This window comes from Trichoplax adhaerens, genomic scaffold (assembly GCF_000150275.1).
Source record: "Trichoplax adhaerens TRIADscaffold_1 genomic scaffold, whole genome shotgun sequence".
In the NCBI taxonomy this organism is placed as follows: domain Eukaryota; kingdom Metazoa; phylum Placozoa; class Uniplacotomia; order Trichoplacea; family Trichoplacidae; genus Trichoplax; species Trichoplax adhaerens.
Genome location: NW_002060943.1, coordinates 5133031 through 5156992, shown reverse-complemented (window position 1 = coordinate 5156992; position 23962 = coordinate 5133031). Strand labels below are relative to the sequence as shown.

Below are 23962 nucleotides of genomic sequence, written 5' to 3'. Positions count from 1 at the left end.
GCGTACATATCATCCTGTATAAGTTGTCAAAACGAATCATTAGGTCATTTTTTAAGCTATTAATTGAGCTACGTGTTGCACACACATTGTTTACAAGAACAAATGATAAAGATGTATTTGTGCATATTCACTGTATAATAAAATGTACAGGCATTAATCATATTACAAAGATATCAAAACAGATGCGATAGGTGTAGAACGGAATCCAGATTTTCATAAGGCGCAATAGCATCTTAAATATTCGTGAACTTATTTATTTTGACGTCCAAACTGCAATCTCTCGAATAAGTAACCAAGAAGTTTGATGCTCTGTTATCCTGATACGTAAACACTTAATTTTAAATTTGGCAACCTTATCTACGCCTTGTATATCTATGCGACCATAATCCGTTTCACCCAAATTAATATAATTTGAACATAATGGCTTTTTTTTAGCAGCCGCATCTTTATTTTCTGGGCTAACTTCAATGACACCACCGCGCAAGAAATCATCACTGTGCTCCGCTGTTGCAGTTTCTAATGCTATACGACTTAGAAAGTGCGATTGATTAAATATAATCATATAGGTATCATCGATTCGAACTTCTTTCATCCAACAATATCCCGGTATTATGCTGTACGCCATTCCGGCATCGTATCCGTCGATTGTTTTCATCGATGTTTGAATAACGGCTTGAGGGTTATCGCCTTTATATTTTCGCTTAACGATTTCGAAATCTCTATCGACAGTCAATTTTTGAAAGAATCCTAGCTTTGATGTTTTCTCTCCTACATGTTGAAATAATGATGGTAGCTTTGGCAGGGAATGCCGCTGAAAATGGATAGCATTAAAGAAGCGATATAGTTTCGATACGGGCTGAACATCATAAAAAAACATCACAAATTGAGCTAATCGTAGTAACGATGAAGTTTTGTATAAAGTTCCAACGATATCCATCCGTGAGTACGCTAAAGATATCCATGGTTGCGTTTGCTTTTTAATGAAATCCTTTATAGAAGCTATTTGTGAATGAGAAAAGCTAGTCTTAGTATTCGCTTACTACAGTTTATGATTAAATAAGAATCGTACTAAAGACACGTTTGTAACATTGTATCAATTAATTTAGCCAGTCATAACAATGACAGACAACTGCCCTCTATCCAATTTCAGGGTTAATCGAATGTAAGAAATTCTAACCTAAATATTGAGGAGCCGCTGAGATGTCATCTTCTAATTGAATATAATATTGAGCTTGATCCATACTATACAGAAAGAGGAATGAATAATCGATTGCTTGTTTAGTTCGCCATTTAGCATTAACAAAGTATTTATCGCCATATCTTAATGTTGGGTTATTCAGAGGCGGATAAAAGTTTTTCGGTATTTCAATAATCTAAAAGTAAAAATTTGCATCCAATTTTTCAATTAATTTAATTATCGTTCTCTCAACATATTCATGATATGCTGTACCTGACTTGACCAAAAAATGAAGATTAAATAATGTATTGTATTCTCGAGTTCTTATAGCTACTTTACTGGACGTATTTCAACGCATATAGTTTGTTACTTTAATTTTTATCAGCACTACCACTTATTGTAGTAATATTAGTAAAATTTTAACGGTAATGAGCTGTGTACAGTCTTTCATATGATAAGTAAGGAAAAGAAAATAACAACAAAAGTCATTATGCACAATACTCTCAATTAGATTGATAGAACTTAGACCACTATAGGCTTTTACTTCAATCTATCTTACTTGAATAAGTCCACTCGCCATTCTTGCATAATGATGTGAACTTATATCTTTGAGGACATAAGTTCTGTTTGACTTGGGTGCGTCAGCCAATAATACAATAAATACGATTTCTTTTAAGCTTGATTCGTCTAATTCATTGATAAGGGTTAATAGCGTATTCGAGATGTAATAGGCTAAAGCATCCAAGCGCAACACCGTGGGTATGCCAACAGCCAGGAAAGCTGCATAAAGAATTAGTATAAGAAAAGGAGAGTATTATGATTTCATTACTAGTTTTATGACCTATTTTAGTAGTATAGAGTCGTTCATAGTACTACTACGTCTACAGTATATTTTAAATATCAGCAATAAGTTATTAGAGAGAAAGAAGTATAATGATTATTGGTACAAATTGTATTGCTTTCTTAATAAGGACACGTATTAGTGAAACAAACAGCTTTATGCAATATGTTACTATGCCATTGCTTTAACCGATAGAGTTTATACCAATAAATACAACATCAGCTTACTGTATGAAGCTGAAATTGTGAGATTATCCTACGACTATACAGCAATAAATTAGACTCCATAGTACTAACAATGCAGTTTATGACTGTGCACATAAAGAATGTCGTTAGATAATACCTTTCTTTTTTCTCCTCTTGCCGGCTATTAATGCTTTTTCATGATCAAATCGAACGATTTCCGGACAGAACCCGCGATTATAATTTCTTTTGCATGGTGTTGGGGTTTTATACGATAATCTTGTAAAATTTTCAACAATGGGTAAGACGTCATCTCGTTCTTTTAACAGCTTGACTGCATTAAGCAATAATTTGTTTTCTTCGCTACAATCGTTCGATGATTTTATAGTGGAAGAGGTAAATCCTGCAATTAGCAAATTTAAAAAATGTCACATTAGAAATAGAATCCAAAACATTATTTTGATTTAACGATCACCATGGAGGTTTCAGGATGTAGATATTGACATAGAAGTCATCTTAGTCTATTATTACTTCTCTTACGATAATTAGAGTGATGAACGTGTGTAGATTAATTCACATTTGCAATAGAACGCCATACTTTCACGGAAAAGGTAGCTACGTCGCTATTTGTGTAAGCAGATGTCATTCCGCTGCTAGGTTTTTATTGAACATTGGGTAAGATATCAATCATGATAATCCTGAATAATTTCGTTATTACAGTTCTAATCATTACGAATATCAGGTGCGTCATTGTCTATATGTTTTTGCAGTTTCATCAAGACTAGAAGAATACTTCTATCTCTACTGTATGTACAGTATATATGAGAATAGTAGTAGTCCTTTATTGGTATATCGTTACGCGATAATAGCAGTTACTCATCCTTGACCCAGTCAGATAGCAGAATTGTATTACTGTAGAAAAAGACAGAATTCATTTTACTACTGCATTGCATGATTTCCTTGGGTCAATGGATGTCCGTTGTTATGGAATTTGTGGTTTACGTATACCCTATCGCTACAGTAATAGTAGATGATGTGGATAGAGTGTGATTGTATTGCTAGCTACGCCACAACTAGTATGTATAATCAAGGCTATATATCGATATAAAACACATTTTGGATCCTTCTGTAAGCTAGAGCAATAACATTACGGATAGAATAAACGGATAGCGAGTAGTCCTATCGGTTTCTATTTCCTCTCTACCATCCGATTGACAACTACAACAGTCAAACATACTTACTGAAGTTAATGAGCCATAGATTGATAAATAACAGAAGTATTAGCGTTGCCAAGAATAAGAGATTGTTGTTAAGAAAGGTAGCTAGTGTTGAATTCTTCATTCCATCACTTTTCAGTATTGCAATCAATGGTGAAAATAGAGTTAAAGTTGGTAGGGCAAAGAACCAAATGGCCGACGAAGGCAGAAATAACGGATAGGGGAAATGGAGGGAGGTTGTTGGCGACAGTCTACAGTACAGTATACTACAGTACTATACTGTACTGTACTGTAGACGGACGGACATTTCTTACCCAATGAGGCCGTGGATGTGGAAAAATGGCGACTTAGTCTAAACTCATCTTGACGATGTTATACAACTGTTTCCAAGTAAAACTTTTGTAATAGATTATAAGATTCAATATTCTATTGACTTCATTGAGGAAAAAAAATCAGTTACTGTTATTATCCTCAAGTATTGGGCACACTATTTTAACGAGATGAGGTCGAGACTGTCTGTCCATCCAAGATCGTCTTCTAATATTTTTACTCACGTTAGATTCCAGTAGATGGTATCTAGGTAACGGTAAGTACTCCTCGCACAGTATGCTGTCCAGTGTCATGGACGACTAAATCCATGGAGGTTATTGGAAACAACTTTTCCTTTTACTTCTATGACTAAATCTTATAGTAAGATGGAACAGTCTCCATTCTACAGCATGGCAGTATGATCGATATGCACTATACAACGTTGTGATTAGCACATAGCGATTTTAACGGCAAAATAGAGCATAACATTGAAGCATAGACTACTGAATATTCATCACTGGTAGTCCATGATTGGGCATCGTTTTATTGAATGCGTAATCGTATTTGCAAGACATACAAGCATCGCGAATGATATTATTATTCAACTATGTCAGAGCCAGACAAACATAGAATGAAGAGATTGTTATTAGATTATATAATCCATCTCAGCAACTTGGTAAAATGATATTTTGGCATGCCTACTGAGACAGCAGCCACAGTCAGTACGAAGCGTGTGTCCCTGTTTCAGAGTTCGAAGTCAATATACTGTAGGGTAACGGAGAGCTAGCGTAATTGTCAACATTGAGGTCCATGCTACCAACAGTCCAGGCTGTCCAGCTGCAGTACATCAAGAAGCAGAAAAAAAAGATCAACCCATTCTTGCACACTCATTTTCAGCTTGGGATACATTCCAATCCATTTTGACTATGAAAGTCATCGTCTAGTTAATTTGCTTGTAACACGCCCTGCAAGTGTGCAATCATCTTTGGCTATTGTCAGCAATGCAGACGAGCAGAATTGCTCTATTTGCAGTTAAATGTAGAATTTCCATCCTACTTTTACAGGTATGTATATGTGTAGCTAATGCAAGTATAGAATAATTTTAGAAAGTGCTACATCTAGTTGTATCCTTGTAGAGTAGAATGAATTCATGTCCATCCTGTAAGGCTGATGATGCTACGATAGAGAGTACGTTACAAACTTTTCCGTCTCTATTTGCTGTTGTATGATAAAAAAAACATTCTAACACACCTGCATGACGTATTTTGATTGTTGGTGAGTGTTCAATGTTATCCATGCATTTATGGAAGTTAAGAAATGACAAGCAGATCGGCAGGACTATCGTAGCTGCTCCATTTTGTTCACTGGTTTACAACTAGCACATATAGTACATGCTGCTGATAGGACTGTATTAACAAGTTGCTGAGTAGCTCAATATTTAGCTTCAAGGCATTCAAAGTTGCATTTTTCTCACAACTATTGTGTTTATCTTGGTCACCATTTAGTGCCTAGCCAACAATTGCATTCCTGATCATCTTGCTGATGCTACCCACTTAGAGAAAAATGCAAGTCTATCATCGAGCTGGATAGATGCCACATTATTATTCTTACTGGATGGCTTTCAGAAATGGGATGCTGTTCATTATACCCATATTGCTGCTCATGGCTATAACCATCCTCGTCTGTTAGCTTTTCAACCTCTCTTACCATGGCTATTGCGCCAGTTCGATTTATGGGCAATATCCCCTATTTTAGGAAATTTAGTCCATACCTATACCAGGATTTTATTGATAGGAACGACATTTAATATCTCAGCTTTTGCTATATCTGCCATTCTCCTATACAAGTTAAGTTATAAAGTATTGCAAAATCAAATTCTAGCGATCGTAAGTGTCACCATGTACTGCATTAACCCTGCCAGTATTTTCATGTCATCTCTTTATACGGAGTCGTTGTATGCTTGCTGTAGTTTCGGGGGAATGCTATGTTGGCAATATCCAACGAATTTAACTGGCTATTTACTCGGTACATTGGCTTTTACACTTGCTGTAGCTGTACGTTCCAATGGAATGGTCCTCATTGGATTTGTTGGATATACATTACTACTTTATCGACTAAAAACAGCCAGTAGTGGCAGACTATTCTTGTTTGAAATTATCTACTACGCTTGTCAAACGATAGTATTATTACTTCCTTTCGCTATCGCTATATTATCGCCGTTTTACATGTTTCAATCTTACGGTATGAGAAAATTCTGCAATAGTAGTCATCAAGTTGAGCCATTGCCTTGGTGTAATAAAGATTTGTCGATACCTTATTGGGAAGTGCAGAGGAAATATTGGAATGTCGGTTTCCTTCGTTATTATCAGCTCAAACAAATACCTAATTTTATTTTAGCAGCCCCAATGGTAACGTTATGTATATTTGCTATTCGAAAATATCTCCATTGTTGGAATTCCTTATATGCATCCTTTCTCGGTAGTTTCCATCAAACTAGGTATGTTTCTATGTATGTCGAAATGTTTGCAGCACTTTCATGGGTTACAGCTTTCACAGAATAATAAAGTTTTTAATCGTCCCTTTTCCGATATGGTTTAATTTAGAGCTTCTAGCCAGTTGCCAATTACCTTCGGTAATCCTGCCATGTTTGTCTACATAATCCATGTACTATTTTTAACGATTTTTGGCCTTACTAGTATGCACGTACAGGTATATTTCAATTGCAATACTAAGAATACTGTGATTATAGTAAATGAAATGTAGCTTATTTTCAAAGTATTCAACATTTCAGGTAATTACAAGGCTGATTGCATCATCATCGCCTGTGATATATTGGTTTACTGCATATAGTATTATTCAAGGAATTAAACATCGATCGAAAGATCCTTCAGGTAACGCGCGATAATGATTAGCTGCTTTTGTCATTTTTTATTTTGTAATAAAATAAGTTGATTGCATTATATATGATCCATTAACCTAGAGATGAACTATGCTGATTGGCTTAAGAATTGGGATAATTTTGAAAGTATTCGTAGGATTTACTTATCAAACAAGTTAGACTTTACAGGAAGACTTGCAGTAATTTATTTTCTTACATATTCCATCATCGGGACAGTAGTACACAGTAATTTCTATCCTTGGACGTGACTTTTCTTAAGAGCACCTTTTAACATAGAATACTTTATTTTCCTAATACTAAATTTTTATGACTATCGATTAGCACTGACATTTACTCAGAAGAAGCACAAGTATTACAATTAATGGTTTTTTAACTTTTATTTCCAAATAATTATCTGTTGGTGATTGTTGTGCTTCAATTTTGCTTGATTTTCTGTGCTGATAAAGTATTTTCAAGTATGATTGTACGTAATTACTGATCGAATTGTATAATACTGCAGAATACATCAAATGTAAGCGTATGATAATTAGATTAAATGGATTTAAATGAAATTAAATTTTAAATTATTGATTCATGAGATGAAATACATGGTGTGATTCCTAAATTGGATTTAAATAAAATTTTCAGAAACTAGACATTGCCATATACTTGTTGTACTATAGAGGATTTATTGTGTTATAGTTTAACGATGTAATTATATACCTATCGTTTACACGATAAATACTGTACTGTGGTAAATCTGCCGTGAACTTACAGTAGTATAAGGATAGGTAGCTGTACTAAATTATAAGCAATTGTGAAACTTTTAATTAAAAACGCCTATCCAAGTAAGTTATAGATTAAAGCTTATAATATAGATGTACAGTACTATAATGAATGCCATTTTTTATTGTCTTCGTAAATAATTACCCTAGAAGAAACTAATTGATACCATTATGTATTAGTTTTATCTACAATACGACACTTTCTCGGATCAATCGTGCAATGGTATAAACTCTTTGCAACTTACATAACTATTAATTTATAAGTACAGAAAAGCAATTCTGATTCTATTCAACTGCATGCAAGCAGTCAATTCGAAAGACAGTCTTACAGTAATTAAGAATGTGAGCAGTCATTCTCACTCCATCTACTAAGGAGTTTTTAGAGTTTCAAGTACACAACGTTTGCAATATTCGAGCGCACATGCTTAATCATTACCTATGGTACAATACCTGCGGATCGCAGTACCATAGTTACACGGCACATCCCGTTTGCAACTTGAAAGAAACTAATTAATATTTTTGCATATGAAATATTTATAAATAAGAAAAATTTTTATTAGAGATATCGAAACGAATTTTTGGGATATATACCATAAAGGACATAAAATATAAAACAATAATAATTGTAATAGATAACCATTGAGATTGTTCGGTTTAATACACAAGAACTGCCTTACAAGCACAGTTTATCTACAACGCCTTCACTTTTATTTCCATCGTAAAAGAAAAAATTATTAACAGGTGCTTCTCTAGCTGATAGTGCCTAAATGATATGGGAGTACAATGCACAATAACTTAACCAACTATTGCTTCGAACAATCCACAGCAACAATAAATGAATCGAAATCTACCTTAATAACGTCTTGGGCTAGGATTCCGCCAACAATAGCACATATGGGATTAAGCTTACCTTGGCAATTTCTAATGAATACATAAAACAAGGATCACGTAATAAAATGTGTGAGTGTCAATATTATCTCATCATTCCTAACTATAAGGATCAGTGAGAATTACGTACTGTAAATAGGACAATGGCAACAATTTTTCGCTGTCGTCTCCAAACAGTTCATCTCGAACATGCTTCAAGTTATCAACGTCGGCAAGGCTATCTGTAGAAGAGCTCTTGTTTCGTTGATAAAATTCATCTATAACTGTGCCAATACAATTATTGCCATGTAACTGACATTTTAAACTTACCCAAGTCATCTAAAAATAGTTCTACAGCCTTTAAATTTAATTATATATTGTACCTTTCATTAGAAAGAACACTTTAGAAGTTCTACGCAATCTGGTTGGACGAAATAGTTTATAATCCACTTGTAATGCCTTCTTTATCTCAACATAGTCAACATCCTATTTAAAAACATTTCATTTATTAAACGATAGCGATTGATCCGTGCATATAGAAATAATCTACTTGCCACTAACATTTTGCCTAACAATCACTTCGGTTTTTACGGTTTTTGAAGGTACCGCGGGATTAGCTTCAGTCTTTTTTACCGGTTGATTAATTTCTCTATGGTCCATGAAAATATTGATAAATAAGTAGATAATCATAAGTGTATTTTATCCTTGCTAATTGTGATGTTGTAAATTTCATAGCCACGTCCAATTCCGTCCCAATCTCAACATGAGTTTTACGTTAATCTATATACATTATCACAAGACAACCTACTCGGTAAAAGAATGATGAACAAGGTCCGCGAAGAAGAAGCCGCAGAAACCGTAAACGTTACCACAATAAAGCTTTATGTTTCTTTGATGACAAATACTACCAATCCTAAACTATACATAAATTTGATAAGTAAGCAACATTTCTAGGTAAGTAGAAGAACCCTAATATCTTTATATATCCGAAGCATACTTAATAGGATAATGAACATATAAAATTTGCGTTTTTATGTTATTTATTTTAGCTACTCTAACCCTAATTGACCCTTACACTAAAGATTGTAATAGCTACGGTATAAAAGGCTTATACGAAGATATTTTACCATTGTGTTTTTGGTATAGCCGCACATACAGACCAGGTCAAATTGCTGAAAATAACTATCAGGCAAGGTATCGACGTTGTCGGTACAAGCAGAAATTTCTACTAATGGATTCAATTCTTTTGCACGTTGTAATGAGGCTATAGCTCTCTAAATGCAAAGATTATTTTTTTAAAGTACTATGATGAAGAGAAATTGTTGGTATTTGCACAATATCAAGTGCATACATTTTATATTCCAGGTACTTATGGGGGTTAATCAAAAGTGTAGTAACGCTAATCCAGTACTTACATTTTGGCCTATACAGTCTGGGGGTATCAAAAACTGTACCATTCGATCGTCCTCACAACTACATTGATCGTCTAAAAGTGTTAATGACTTAATACCGGTCAAAACAACATTTTTACAAACTTCAGCTCCTAATCCGTCTAGGCCAACTAGAAGCATTTTAGCATCTCGCAATCTATAAGTTAAAAACATAATAATCTATTATAAGTATTTGCGATGGCTTGGAATGCAACATGCTATAGTAGCTTGTACCCAAAGAGGAATACACATCAATATCATCGCTACCGCACAATCTAGTATCAAAAAAGACGTATTACGTTGTAGTCTACAATACAGTTATATTATGATTACTTCGATTCAATGCCAATGTTTTGTCTGACTGTAATTTAAGTACAAGATTTAACTCTAGATTATTGGAGGTTGAGATACTCCTACAAACGAAAGCTTGGATACAAGGCTGCTAGCTCACTGGCTCAGTGCACGTATATAAGATCACGAAGAGTTGTAAGTAGTGGCTATAAATGGTTGTAGAGAAACGCAATCAAGATAAATATTGCATATTCTCACTCCATTGTTGTTTTATTGCATAGGGGGTATCGCTAGTTTTCTGTTGGAATTGATGGTAATGAAAATTATGGATGTTCTAAATGCCATTATACTAGTAGAGTAGTATTTCGACGTTATGACTTGTAAAACTTGCTATTGCGACAAGGTAATCAATCATTCTTCCACAAAGTCCAGTACGAATGATCGTTACCCTATCTTCAAGAAGGTCAAGAATTACACACTACAGGATTTACTTTATCAAGTCTTTACATCTCTTCCTAGACTAACTTTGAGCCAATTACAGTACTGTACCAGTATCCCTGGCGCAACAAAGTATAACCATTTATAGGCTCTTTCAATCAGGCATTGATTGCCCGTACTCTTTCTTTAGCACACTCCAACCGAAAGTAGTGTATCGTATTCAACAGCATACAAATTAGCGTACGATGATGATGATGATTTTTCTAAGCTGCTTCAATCAGATGTCAATCCACCAAAGTAAAAGGAGTAAAAAGTATCATTGGACGTCAACAAGACTGTAGTGCACACTTTAGGTAGAATCAAGGAATCAAAATCAACTATCTTCAAGACTATCCACTGATTACTCTAAAGTACAACCACTACTGCAGATATAATAAGAAACTATATCGATGTCGTATATCAACCCAACGGTAGCCTAGGGGATCCATTTGCAAGATGAAAATGCGACGTCATGTTGTCATACCAATCAAGTATAGAAAATACATCAATTGCGAGTCATTTACTGATGATCAAATGTAGTCAATAGAGAATATGAACCGTTTCTGAGCTTCTACACCCCATAAACGAATCTGCCTATCGTAAACAGCGGCTTCGTCTTCGGTTAGAGCCATGTTTTCTCAGCTTGCAGTTGCCAATAGCGATCAGTTTCCAGGGAAGTTCAATCCAGCTCTAAGCTGGGCCTAGTGATGATGAGCTTGCTGGTGGTTTACTCTACAGTGTACAGTGCACTACGCTACAGTATGCATTGTACTGTAATGAGAATGTACTGTACCGTACTGTACCCCTAAATAGGGACTTGCAAAGAGGGAAACAAACCTTCCAGGGGCCCACCCTCTCTTTTACCATGGGTAAGGGGGGGGGAGGCCTGCCATTTTTTAGGCCTCGCATTCATCTTTCTGTACAAGTTCCAAAGCAAAGTACACCATAATAAGGGATAGCGTATCGCTATAGACACCCTCAGTAGTACCTGTAACTAAGCATGGACATCTAGAAATAAAAGTCCATGACCTACAGTAGTCTACATTGCTTCTTTGTCACGCCACGGTCGCATTTTGGGTTACTAGGATTGTTGAGTTCAGGCTAGTATCCAAAGTGGATGTCACTGAGGGCAATTCATTTTCCTATAATAGGTTTTACTTTCAAAGTCACATCCAAGCGACATCTATTTTGCTGACCAAATTATGTAACATTGCAGTATTGACACCCATCATTACTCGTCATCATCATTTAGAGCACTCATGGACTGTTGTATTGAGCAGGCTGTGAGATGCAGGTGTACGCATATATTAGTTAGTACAGTAATTAATTAATTTATGGTTATCTACGAATATAAAATAAGTAAAATTCAAACTCCAATATAAAAAAATCTCCAATTAGAATCGTCCCTAATACTACCATATACAGTAACATACCCTGAGAAGACTACACGTACAACTGTATAGTATACACTACTAGTTAGCTTAGTGTAACGTACAGTACCACACTTGGGCAGTACCATGGTCTACAGTATCAAACCGGGTCAGCATCGGCTTGGGCGACATTACTTTCTATCAAAGCCATATCATATGCTGTTGTATTGTGCAAAAAGAGATCATCCATGGTCGGCTGCATTGCGGCACATTGGCCGGGTAGCAAAGGCAATAACAACACATCACGCATGCGTTCCAAACCACCTTACTTTTATCTGAACTTCACGTGCAAGACGAACAAGATGGCGGAAATTGCCATTGATGCAATGGCGAATGGTAGTGATGATTATAAAACTGCCTTTAGCTGTGACGGCCAATATTTTGCATCGGTGTCTTCCAGTGGTCAATTGGCTGTCTGGAATAGTAAAAATTGTAAATTATTGCAAACGCATGACTTCCTCTCCAACCGAATAACGTGCATAGCATGGTCGCCTACCTGTAACAACCCTAATGATTCGTCAAAAGTAAATGTTGCTATCAATCGTAGCTGATGATATGCATACAACAGCTATCTTTCTTTTTCATTCTCTTTATTCCTTTAATAACGCTACTTGACTTGCTAGAGCTTAATTTGTATTTTATTATAATATTAGCAACCGCCTAGGAAGAAGAGCAAAACATCCAAAAAAAGTGCTCAAAATGCGACGAAAACCAATCTCTTAGCTGGTGGAAGTCCTACAGGCTCTTTAGCCATTCTAAACGTTAACAAGGGAGAAGTTTGTAGCAAGATGGTATGTAGCCTTGATATGGTATATTGTTGCATATTTTAGATTATTGGATTACATGAAGTAATCTCTAAATTGGACCGTTGTTGATGTAGGAGAATGGACATCATGCTGCAGTTACCTGTATATGTTGGAGTAGCGAAGACGTCCTATATTCTGCATCTGAAGATGGATTGGTCATTATTTGGGATTCAAATACTGCGGAAATAAAAAAGTTAGCCAACATCTTTTTTTAACGCTTTATCATATTTATTGATAGCCTTGATCTGCATATAGCTGATCGTCATTTTTTCTGTACTGACAGGCAATGGAAAGCTGAAAAATCACCTATTAGTGCGATGTGCACTAACAGCGATGGTACTAAATTGATATTAGCTTCAAGATCTATTAAAGTATGGAATGTAGAAACTCAACAGATTTTAACGGTATGTGTAATCACACCAAATTTATACTATCTACTATATTCAGTATCTACGTCGTTAAAAACTATCTAAAAATTAATACAGTATGACAGTGTCGTATAGTTCTTTCAAAACATCAGTCATACATGAGATTATGAGTATTTCATAGCCTTATCGTACGCCTTAGAATACAGCATGCCTGCAGCTCGAATGAAAATTTGTTTAAAGAGTTAAATATCCATTATTTCAAATAAGCTAACTCATCTTAAAAGTAAACGTTGACGTTATTGCTTTCATTGCAGAAATATACTGGTCATATCAATGATGTTGCATACCTAAAAGTCTTACCATCTCAAAAAACTTCTAATGCAGAATATTTTATATCTGGTGCCGAAAGAGATAAATATCTAAACGTTTGGTATAAACATGATTAGTTAATAAATGCAGACTTAAGATACAATCAATTGTGATTATAGTAATACTTATCATATATTTAGCTATTATCAATCGATTCGATACTTGCATTAAGAACCTCCTTGAATTTACATTTTTTTTAATAGGCAAATGTCTACGGAAAAAAGCAGCGTTCATAGCCCCTTGGCTACGCTAGCCTTAACGAATTACTCTGTTGGTCTAGATTGTAAATTGTTAAAAGAGGTGATTGTGGAGTAGAACTTTGTTTTCAATATCGTTTTGCACAAAAATTTCATGACAATTTATTCAATTTTTGATTTTTTGACTAGCTTTCCATAGCTGCAGTTTGTAGGGATGGCCAGTTGCATATATATTACATATCATTAAATGGGTTAGTTGTAAATAATATTCTCAAATTTGATTTGAAATGATCAATACAATTGATAGTGAACTTGGTTGCGATACATGCATTTTTTATAGGAGCAAACGGAAAAAGCCTGTATCACCTACGTCTTCAATACAAATTGTAACACCTGCAGATAAAGTAAAATAGACATTTGATAGTATTTGACAACAAGTTTTTAATCTACATGGAAAAAATTGTTATTAAATTAACGCTGTCTGTTGTAATATTTATGGTAATAGAACTCAACTCCACTACCTGTCCCAATATTTAATGCTCAATTTTGTGATGAAGCACTTGAGGAACAGCTGTTAAAAATATCATATGGATCACTTATAAATCCGAATTACGAAGATTTGGTATGATAACTAACAAGCGATTGTATATAACATGTTAATAGTAATCCAGTAATAAATTTAACAAATTACATCTAAATTATAAAATTTCCATAGGATATAACCAAATGCGAAACACATTGCTGCTTAATTCGCGACAATTCCAAAAATCTATTGCTAAGTAGAGATAAAGCTGGTACTGTGACATCGGTACTACAACATAAATAAAAATTATTTGCTTACTAGTATAAAATGTGTAAAGCAATTAAGTAAACGACGTTGTATTAAATATTTAGGCTCAGGGTAATAATAGTAAAGATGCCAAAATTATAGGGCCAGTTAATATGAAGTTAAGTAATGTTTCAGTAAATAAGAAATCGAAGACAACTAAAGAATCTGCTCATGAGGTATGCTATTCTTTGATTGTTTCTGTAACGTATTTCTTAAGTGGCTTATCAGTTGGTTTTTCTCGTAGGTTACTTTCCAAGAGAGACTAGATGCGACAAAAACACATTCACGCATAAATAGGTAATTACATATATCTTGATGCTAATTACGCTGTTCAGTATTGTAATCAGAAGTTTTTCTCAAAATGCTAAATACTATCTTAAAAATAGCGCTAGCAGCCTTCCAACGGCTGACTCTCTATCGCAAATGCTTATTCAAGCTGTTCATAGTCAGGATAGTCGCCTTTTGGATGTAAGTTGTTACTAGCAAAAAGATTATACGATTTGGGGATATTTGCTTCATAACTTAATGATAATAGCTTTAGGATATGATGCATTTTTTGATTCCTACATTTAATTTCATATTAGAGCGTATTACAAAATAATAAGGAAGTAATTGTAAGGAATACTATTAAGAGAATTCCTATTACTCTTATACAGCCATTCTTAAAAGAGGTATTAGATTAGGCAACATGATTTTAGTCCTATTAGATGCGTAGGCTTTTCGTACAGTGGTTAAATGTTATCATTCTTTTGTTAGGTTATAAAGCGCTTTGAATCGAATCCAAACAGGTAAAATTTTGTTTGAATGCATTAGCAAATGTCATATAACTTAAAATGGTTTTATTACTTATATCTGACGCGTAGAAGTGGCAATCTTACATTATGGCTAAAGACTGCATTTACCGTTCATAGCTCCTATTTGATTACGGTATGGAATCTTCTAAATTTTGTAATGCAGTAATTCTTATTCGCAATTCAACGTTAAAAATTACTTTGGTAACGTGATAATTGTACAATGTAGTTGCCAAACTTAATGGAAACGCTAGGAACCTTATATACTCTCATTGAAGGCCGTGTTCAGACTTATAATAAGCTAGCCCAACTAGAAGGACGCTTGGAAGTTATGCTTACTCAGGTTAGCATTTGCTCTGTTTCAATTGGTTAATTTGATAGTCATTATATAGTTACTTTAATATTGTAGTTGGAGACTCAACAAGATTCGACCGTCCAAGATCAGTACGCACCATTAAACATTTATGAAGGTACAGTATAAATCAGAATTCATTTAGATTATAAATTTTGAATTGTGAAAATACTTCGTATGCACTCTCTATGCACTTTAATCATCTCCTTTCACTTCTAGACTCTGATACCGAATCGGAAAATTTTAGTATTGGAGTGTCATCATCATCTGAGGTTCATAATTATGCTTTTCATTGTACTGTATAGCTAGTACGTCTGTTAAGGTGTCGTAATTGTTTTATTATCTACTTCTTAGGATGAAGATCAGTTGCTTGATCAATATTCAAGTACGGGTGATACAGAAGATGATATGGGCAATTCTGACGAAGCCGAATGATGAAAATAACTCATGGTTTTAGTGTTTCTTGGCTGTCAATATTGTATGTAAAGTATAATGGCTTACTGCTGTTATAGATGTACACCATTATTTTATATAAACAGCAATAAGCATGCTTGGTAAACTGTGTATCATATAAGCAAATCTCTTATTGGAACGTTGGTGAAGCGTTCTCTATTGGTGATCGCACCTCTTCCGTTAGTCTTATATAAAAATATTTCCGAGCTGAATGTATCAATTGGAACAAAAAATTATAGCAGAACTAACTTTTTATGATAGTCATTCAACGTACTCAAGGAACTAAAATTGAAACTCCTAAGGCATTGTCGTTTTGAATGACAAACAATTAAAGCACTTCAATAAAATTTGATATCATTTTTCCAATCCTTGCTTCAAGTTTACGATAGGATATACAAATTAATTCAAAAGTGTGTAGATAAAGTCATTTATGACTAATAATTTATCAAACGTAATCGATCGGAGTAATTTAAGTAAGTAATAATTTAGTCACAATGCATGTAGATTTCAATCTCGAACAAAATCATCAATCTTGGAAAGTAACATATTGAGATTCACTGCATACATTTAGAGTTTCTTTAAGACTTTTCCTGTCATATAATCATATGCATGTCGGCTAAAATATACATGATCAGGGTCACAATCAATCTTCGGCATACACATGCCTTTTCTTGCAGAATGAAGAAAGAAATAATGTGCACAGGCTTTCCTTAATATTTCATTTTCATTGTACAAACGACGCTTAGCATGAAATCTACGAGAATCAAAGAACAACCAGTACTCAAAAATTGTATTAAAGCCATAACAGTACTATATCACTTTTTCTCACGCGACGGAACGAAAAAATTTTTCTTCATTCACCTGCAATATTCAGAAAATGTTAGGACGTAACACTTATCAATAATGCAGTTTGCACTATTGTCATCTTGGTGTCTAGAAGAAAGTAGCTCTTTTTCACCATGATAACCATTCAATCTTCCTATTTCTGTCTGCTCTGGCCTGTAGTACCATAATACGGTGATCATTATATCATCTGACTCTATAGCAATCCGAAAATTCAAAATTAATTCATCAATACCTACAGTAGTTTAGTACAATATCGACAAGAGAACTATATAATGACAAGCTTTGCATTTACCAGTATTCTCCCAGATTGATAAAACTCTTCCAATATACGGTAAATCAATTTTACGAGGCCCCGATTGTAACAAGACGTTATCTTTTACAGAAATTAGCTAAAAAATTAATTTATAATTAATTAATAGAAATAATAGATTGATATCCAGTTCTAATATTAGTAATTGCGAAATAATTACCAAGTTTTCTTCTAAATTTCTCATGCTTGTGTAGTATCGCTTACAATGAGATCCGTTCTGGTAGTAATAAAACCAATAAAGAGTTTAATTCATGATTTTACTTACATTTACAGACAACCACAATCATACAGTAAATTGACTACTCAGTATTATACAATAACGTACTACAGAGCTATTCTATTCTAAAAACCTATCAAGCCATGGTCTAAACATCTGTAGTGTTTAAAAATCTTTTTACAAATTATAAACTCTGCTTTAAAATAAGACTTGCCAGTTATTGTAGAATAATAAACTTACCAGAGAAGCTATAGTCACTGGTTTTCCAATTCCTATCCAACACCGCTTACTTGCCTAATACCCAAAATATTAACCTCTCAGAGTTCCGTCATTACGCAAATATTAATAAAGCAAATTTGCGGATTAAACAGGAACTTTTGTGTTATCATAATAATGCCTTACCTTATTCTTATTCTTCATTATCTTCGAATAACGGGAATGACTAGCTTCTCCGTTATTAGCATTATCAGCTATTGGATAAATAGCAAACCGCTCAGCTTTTGATCATAAATATTAACAATTTAGCACACACATAAAAGTTAATTTAAAAGTATCAATGTAATGTAATAACGTTCTTTATCTATCACAATAATATGGTTATTAACATGTTTGTTTATAAGGTTATCAACATCAATACCAAATCAATTATCCCTTCGAATGTAATTATTATTAAAGATTGTGATTAAAAATACCTAAAATTTCCTACCTGTGTTAGTTGTTGTGACAGAGGTTGTTTTATTTGTCTTCGATCGTTTAACGTTCGAGCTTTTACCTTGACTAATAGTATTTTTCCATACCAATTGATCAGACCGCGGTTTTGATTGTATTAAACTAGAAACACCTGTTTTTGAGGGCGATAACTTTTTCGCTCTTCTCTTAGGTAAGTGCTGTCTTTGAGAAAATAGCTTTGGTCCGCAATCTGTGAATTTATATTTTTTATTTACTTTAGAGGTATCTGATTTTACAGCCTGATCTTGGCTAGTTTTTTTCTTATCATCTTCGACTACATCATTATTGTATCGATTTTTTGGTCGTAGTTTACTTTGAAATATATTATTATCGGAAACGTTTTTATTTTCTAACTTAGCTATACGATCTGAAAACGAAGTCTTATCCTCTGTTGTTACATGTCTTTTCTTATCGGATGTCGATAAAGCGGAAACAATTGCACGAGCAGTAACACTAGCTTTTCGCGGCGGTAAAGTATCTACGCTGGCACCATTCGAAGTCTCTTTCATTATCTTATGATTACTTGACTCTTTGTTACTTAAACTATTCTCAGTACTAATAGCGCTACTGGTTTCACTGTAATTGTCATCTTGACTGTTGCTATATTCTGTGCAATGAGTAGAACGAGAACTACTAGTGGTGCTATAATTTGATCCAAGTTCAAGCTTGTAATCAGTAGATTTTTCCAAGTCTTTAAAAGGAGCTCCATTCAGATTAGTAGAAAGTAATTTGACATACATTCCTTCACGTTGATCCACCTTCAATGGGTGCTTTAACAATGTTTTATTTTCGGTATCAGAATTTCTTTCGAATTGAATTTTGAATTTTCTACCGGCATTGATATTTATCGGTATTAGCCCTACATAAGCATCAATGTTACAACTTTTTTCAAGTCCAGCTACATCACTTATAGTTGTCGTCGGTTCTTGCATATCTTTTTCAGAATAGCTAGTTTGTTCTAATTTTGTATCTTTTGTGTAGGATGATATAAGGTTATAGCATTCTTTATTCTTTAATCTAATGCTTTGTGAAGAATGTATTAATAAAGGATCGGAGTCTTTTCGGATAGTAAGATCTTGCGATGGAATACGCCTACCCTGTAAAAAGATAAATGGAGTCTGCTAATAATATCGTAATTTTGTCATTTACCTTTTTTAAGCAGTTTTTGTATAATAGCGGAATCTATTTACAATTTCATTAGAAGCGTTTATACAGGGCAGTAGGTACAATGTGTACAAATAATAATTAAAAATTACTGTCTTCCTTATTGTATTTGGGAAAAGCCTTACACTATAACAAGATAAATGGAGTCTGTTACTAATGTAGCAATATTGTCATTCACCTGATTTAAACCGTTTTCATACAATAACCGAGTCTATTTACAACTTTATCAGCAGTGGTTATACAGTATCGTGTAGGTAAAAATGTGTAAAGAACGTAACTAAAAATACTGTTCTTCTTATTTATTACGCAATACAGTTCAAACATCGGAATATTCCAAATATTTTGACCTTATCCAGCACTGTATATTATAATATCCATTTATGTGATGATTTATAAGCATATATGTCATAATTTAAAATGATGTAATCCAGCTGCTTTGGCTAGTCTTTACTTAACATTCCATATCGATAAAAAATTAACGACAAGTTTAGTTTAATAAGTGCTACAATCGTATGTCTTTACCATGTATAGCAACGAAACTAATGGTCTTGTTGGCAAATGTCTTATTTGAAAGGGAGCCAGTAAATAATATTATTATTTATATACGTTATGGTATTCAATATTGGGACTCTAAAGAATTTTAAAGATAGCAACAATGTCAGATTAAATACTGAAAATTTGGATCTCATACTTAATATGGAATTTAACGTATTTTCGTTATTTTCAATATAATATAAGGCATCGTCCGTTAAATCTACGCTATGGGCGTTCATGTGGATTGTGGACTTTGAGATCCACTATCAGTGGATAGAATTAAATAAAAATGGGCCGCTTCAGTTGGTACTGCTTAGAATTTTTCACACGGAGTACAACCATAAATACAACACATGGATAGTCACTCCAGCTTTTTTTTAATTCCAATAGTTACGATTAGTAATTATTTGTACTCGAGTAGGTAATTAGAAGACTTTATATGCTTTCTATGATTTTTTTCCGTCACATCGTTTGAAGTTCAATCTACTTCTTAGATTGAGAACTATAGGTGCTTTAAATTTATAGATAATGCTCACATTAGAATCTCTCTAGGATTTCTAATGGTCATCAATCTCAGGAGCGCTTTAGCGTATTTTATCTCTCAACGATAACACAGGGCGAGATGAGTAAAATATTTTATGGATATATTAAAGAACAGTCATATTATTTTCTTCCAATATCACAGTCTGTGAATATGGCGTATTCCTTCAACCTAGACAGAACTATATATATATATATATTTGTACTATATCAACATAGCTAATGAATCGGTAGTTTCCCAAATTGACTAACGAATGAATAAAGGTGCAATCGTTTTTTTAATCGTTAGATATAGCTACAGTACAACAATGTATGGTAGTACCAAAATCAGTTTCTATCTCACATGGGCAATAGATTGTCCCTAAGCATAAAATCAGGCCATTCGCGTTGTGGCTAGCAGCTTATTGTATATTGTGAATGGGAGCTCTGTTTCTCACTAGAGTAACAAGGAAATATTGTTTCTATTCAAAGTAAGTGCAATCTAAATCAGTAATTTGTGTCTGTATAACTTACCACTAGTTCTGATAGACTGATGATCGAAATTAGCAAATATTGTGAATAGAAGCTCTGTTTCTCACTAGAGTAACAAAGAAATACTGTCTCTATTCAAAGTAAGTGCAATCTAAATCAGTAATCTGTGTCTGTATAACTTGCCACTAGTAGTGATAGACCGATGATGGAAATGAGTTTTTATACAAAATCAATAACGAATTGCTACTTTATATTTTTCAAGAAGCTTCATTGCAATTACTTACTCAGCAAGTATTGAATGTTGTCATAGCTAGTATCAAGTGATGATCAAATTTTGTTTTAGATGACATTGACTTTGCACCTTCGAATTCTCTAGCTAAGGTTATATCCGAGTAACTTTATAACATTATGACTACATTATGCGCTCATGGGCCAAATTAGGAATTTGTTCTACTATTCCAAGATAGGGGTAAGAGTCTAGAATATGAATGTAGTGAAAAGATCGGATATAAAAATAGCAAGAATATTTAAACTGTTTGTGTAGAACCAAAGCGTAAGCATACAAATATGAGAAAGGATAAAGCAGCTGATCATTTTCAATAACTATAAAATAGTCATATATAAATCTTAGTCCAATATTACTGATCTATGTTTACAACGAATAAACAAACATGGGCATTTGATTGTAGAGCTGTAAGCTACCGTAAAAAGAGTAATACCTATCAACGGATGTGATACTTGTAACTGAAAGATTCTATTTACTGTACCCATCACCATTGCAATGATTCACTGTAGCTTATGATCCATTTCTATCCTGTAGAAGACTAGTACAGTCGATCGGTGGATGCTTTTACGAATTCGTTATTGTTGATGAATAATAGTATTAAAACGAACTCCTAAAGCGAAAGTAAGTAGAAGAACTTGTTTTTCTTTTTATCGTCGTGGGTCCACGTCAAGATGAACATAGCGATATAACCTCAACAGTAAGCAATGGCATGGTGTCAAAAAAGAGTGTAGGTTGTTAATACTGTACTTCATTTTACTAGCACAACAACAAGATCAAACAAACAATTTTGATTGCAATTGGAGGTGGTGTTATCCGAACGCATTCCATTTACTCTTTGTCAAATGGAATGATCATCAGTCTGTCCATTTCTTTTACGTACATCCTTAGCTCGTTTAGAACGATTTAGAGCGCTAATGCGAGGGTTTTGACGAGACTTATCATGTGGATCTTTAGCATAAGGCTATGTAAAATATTATTTCAAATACACAAGACGATAAAATCGTACCCTTGTGTTATTTAAGAGTGGCTAAAAAATAAGGGAGAAGTATCAAATGCAGTAATGGACTGACGACTATATACGGCAGTTGTAGGCTTGTAGCAATGATGATCTCGTTCTAAATAATTCAGTCAGCCCTCGACTCAAGAGTCATCAAAATGAGAATCGATGGCGAATTCGAAAGTAATGATTGTCCTGCTTTGCTAAAAATTATTCATTCATTAATTAACCTTGTTCTGCACCAGTTGATTATAATTAGAATTAGAATAGCGTATAAAAAGAAAAGCCAATTCAATTACCGTAGTTTAAAGCACTTTTGTCAACAAATTTATTATTGAAAGACAGTCAACACTTTTGTATAGGTAATTTTGGGGCAGCGATTGGAAACATTTTTCACATGCCGGCTGCCATTCAGATTGAAAAGATGCAGTAGTGTGTGCAATCAATGCGATACGAGTAGAATATATGTGTTGTCGTCAAAACTCCAATTTGGCCAATCCTATAATATGTAATCAATCAATACAGTGACAAGTAGACATGCAACAGTCGTGGTGAATGTCGAAATAGTTTCTTTGACCATTCATCATAATTATAGTATAGTATTGGAAGCTTGTAAAGTAGATTGTACTATTACGCGATTGAATATGATTTAGATTGTACGCAAGTTTAAAATTCAATAGCATTACTGGACGATCAGGATTGCGTTGGAATAGAATATTGATGTTGAAGTCGACGGTAGGGGTATGTTGAGGGCCTTTTGAACCGTTGTAAAGGTACGAGACACATGAAAAAGTCCAAAATGGACACTTGCCATGATATCCACACGTCTCAAGTTTCTATGCAATAGGACAGCAGTTGGACCATGGTGGTAAAAGAAAATCTGTGTGCGTCCTTTTATCATGCTAGTATAATGAACAAGTCCTGCATGCAATAGACATTTTGATGATGGTAGACGCATTTTTCAACGGTAGAGATTGGAGACATTTTCTACTGTGTATTTTGACTCAATAGAAGGACGCATTACGAAACTATTCAAGCCCAGACTAGCCAGTACTCTATCGTAGCGAATAAAAGGCGTTAGCGAAGTAGGCTAGACATTACTCAACGACTAACACCTCTAGAAGAGCGCAACTACTGTCAAGAAGGAAGTGCAAGAGAATGAATGTACAAGGCGTGAAACTGTGCATCCAAATCACCTTTTCGATGTCTTCATCTTGTTGTCGCTGCGGTAATTCCATCCTATTTTACTGGAATCGATGAATGATCAATGCTTGTCTTGCCATTGAGTTCAATGTTTTGCCACTAGACAAAGATCATTTCTTTCTTCTAAAGCGACAAAAAAATGAGCATTTTCAATGACGGCGAGAATCGTCTACAACCTTTGCATCGCTCTACTTTAGGCATGTCCAGACAAGTCAAATTGACTTTTTTCTCCTGTGTTGTCCATTTAGTATCAACTATGTTGTTACTGTTTGCTTTCACCGCAAGTGATTGTATTCTATTCTGCTGCTATGGATGCAAAGATTGATTCTGCTAACCTGTCTGTGTCTTCAATATTCCAATAGATCCAAGAACCGGTTGGATTGCAATTCTTTCTGTTGGCCGGCAAGCGAGAATCAATCAATCTCCACACCGTCGATCGTGTTGGAGTTTCTTTTGCCTAGCAGTATACTGTTGTAGTGCTTTAGTCTTACTCTTTCCTCAATCAAAAGGATAATGACGACGGCTAAAATAGACGATCAATCTTGGATAGTGCAAAGCAAGCTTGAAGAGGAAGTAATAGGATGATGAACAGCAGGAGATTTTGCTGGATCCAATG

General features: G+C 34.3%; 5 protein-coding genes across 5 annotated transcripts; 2 read left to right on the top strand and 3 right to left on the bottom strand.

Annotated features, from left to right (window-relative positions):
• Window positions 1-253: 253 nt before the first annotated feature.
• TRIADDRAFT_51821 (uncharacterized protein) lies at window positions 254-2796 on the bottom strand (the record flags this gene model as incomplete). Its single annotated transcript, XM_002107837.1, has 5 exons — window positions 254-999; window positions 1178-1373; window positions 1737-1957; window positions 2361-2534; window positions 2778-2796. 5 exons carry the CDS (start codon window positions 2794-2796, stop codon window positions 254-256), a joined length of 1356 nt encoding a protein of 451 aa, XP_002107873.1.
• A 2438-nt stretch (window positions 2797-5234) lies between these two features.
• On the top strand, window positions 5235-6873 carry TRIADDRAFT_18645 (uncharacterized protein; the record flags this gene model as incomplete). Its single annotated transcript, XM_002108626.1, has 4 exons — window positions 5235-6204; window positions 6332-6435; window positions 6518-6617; window positions 6794-6873. Coding segments are annotated over 4 exons (1254 nt in total), but the record flags the coding sequence as incomplete, so codon positions are not given.
• A 1189-nt stretch (window positions 6874-8062) lies between these two features.
• TRIADDRAFT_51819 (uncharacterized protein) lies at window positions 8063-11086 on the bottom strand (the record flags this gene model as incomplete). The annotated part of the gene is made up of 7 exons (XM_002107836.1): window positions 8063-8152; window positions 8241-8310; window positions 8408-8540; window positions 8640-8742; window positions 9384-9530; window positions 9672-9843; window positions 11013-11086. 7 exons carry the CDS (start codon window positions 11084-11086, stop codon window positions 8063-8065), a joined length of 789 nt encoding a protein of 262 aa, XP_002107872.1.
• A 1100-nt stretch (window positions 11087-12186) lies between these two features.
• TRIADDRAFT_51818 (uncharacterized protein) lies at window positions 12187-16031 on the top strand (the record flags this gene model as incomplete). Its single annotated transcript, XM_002108625.1, has 20 exons — window positions 12187-12408; window positions 12538-12675; window positions 12765-12883; window positions 12974-13094; window positions 13373-13488; window positions 13631-13727; window positions 13814-13875; window positions 13965-14028; window positions 14130-14246; window positions 14340-14432; window positions 14519-14629; window positions 14698-14750; window positions 14840-14921; window positions 15038-15124; window positions 15210-15241; window positions 15317-15380; window positions 15474-15587; window positions 15654-15714; window positions 15816-15868; window positions 15951-16031. 20 exons carry the CDS (start codon window positions 12187-12189, stop codon window positions 16029-16031), a joined length of 1887 nt encoding a protein of 628 aa, XP_002108661.1.
• Window positions 16032-16616: 585 nt separating this feature from the next.
• Window positions 16617-22957, bottom strand: TRIADDRAFT_51817 (uncharacterized protein; the record flags this gene model as incomplete). Its single annotated transcript, XM_002107835.1, has 9 exons — window positions 16617-16803; window positions 16911-17127; window positions 17188-17284; window positions 17663-17716; window positions 17825-17919; window positions 18129-19248; window positions 19301-19333; window positions 22027-22107; window positions 22907-22957. The coding sequence occupies 9 exons, from the start codon at window positions 22955-22957 to the stop codon at window positions 16617-16619; spliced, it is 1935 nt and encodes a 644-aa protein (XP_002107871.1).
• Between the last annotated feature and the right edge of the window lie 1005 nt (window positions 22958-23962).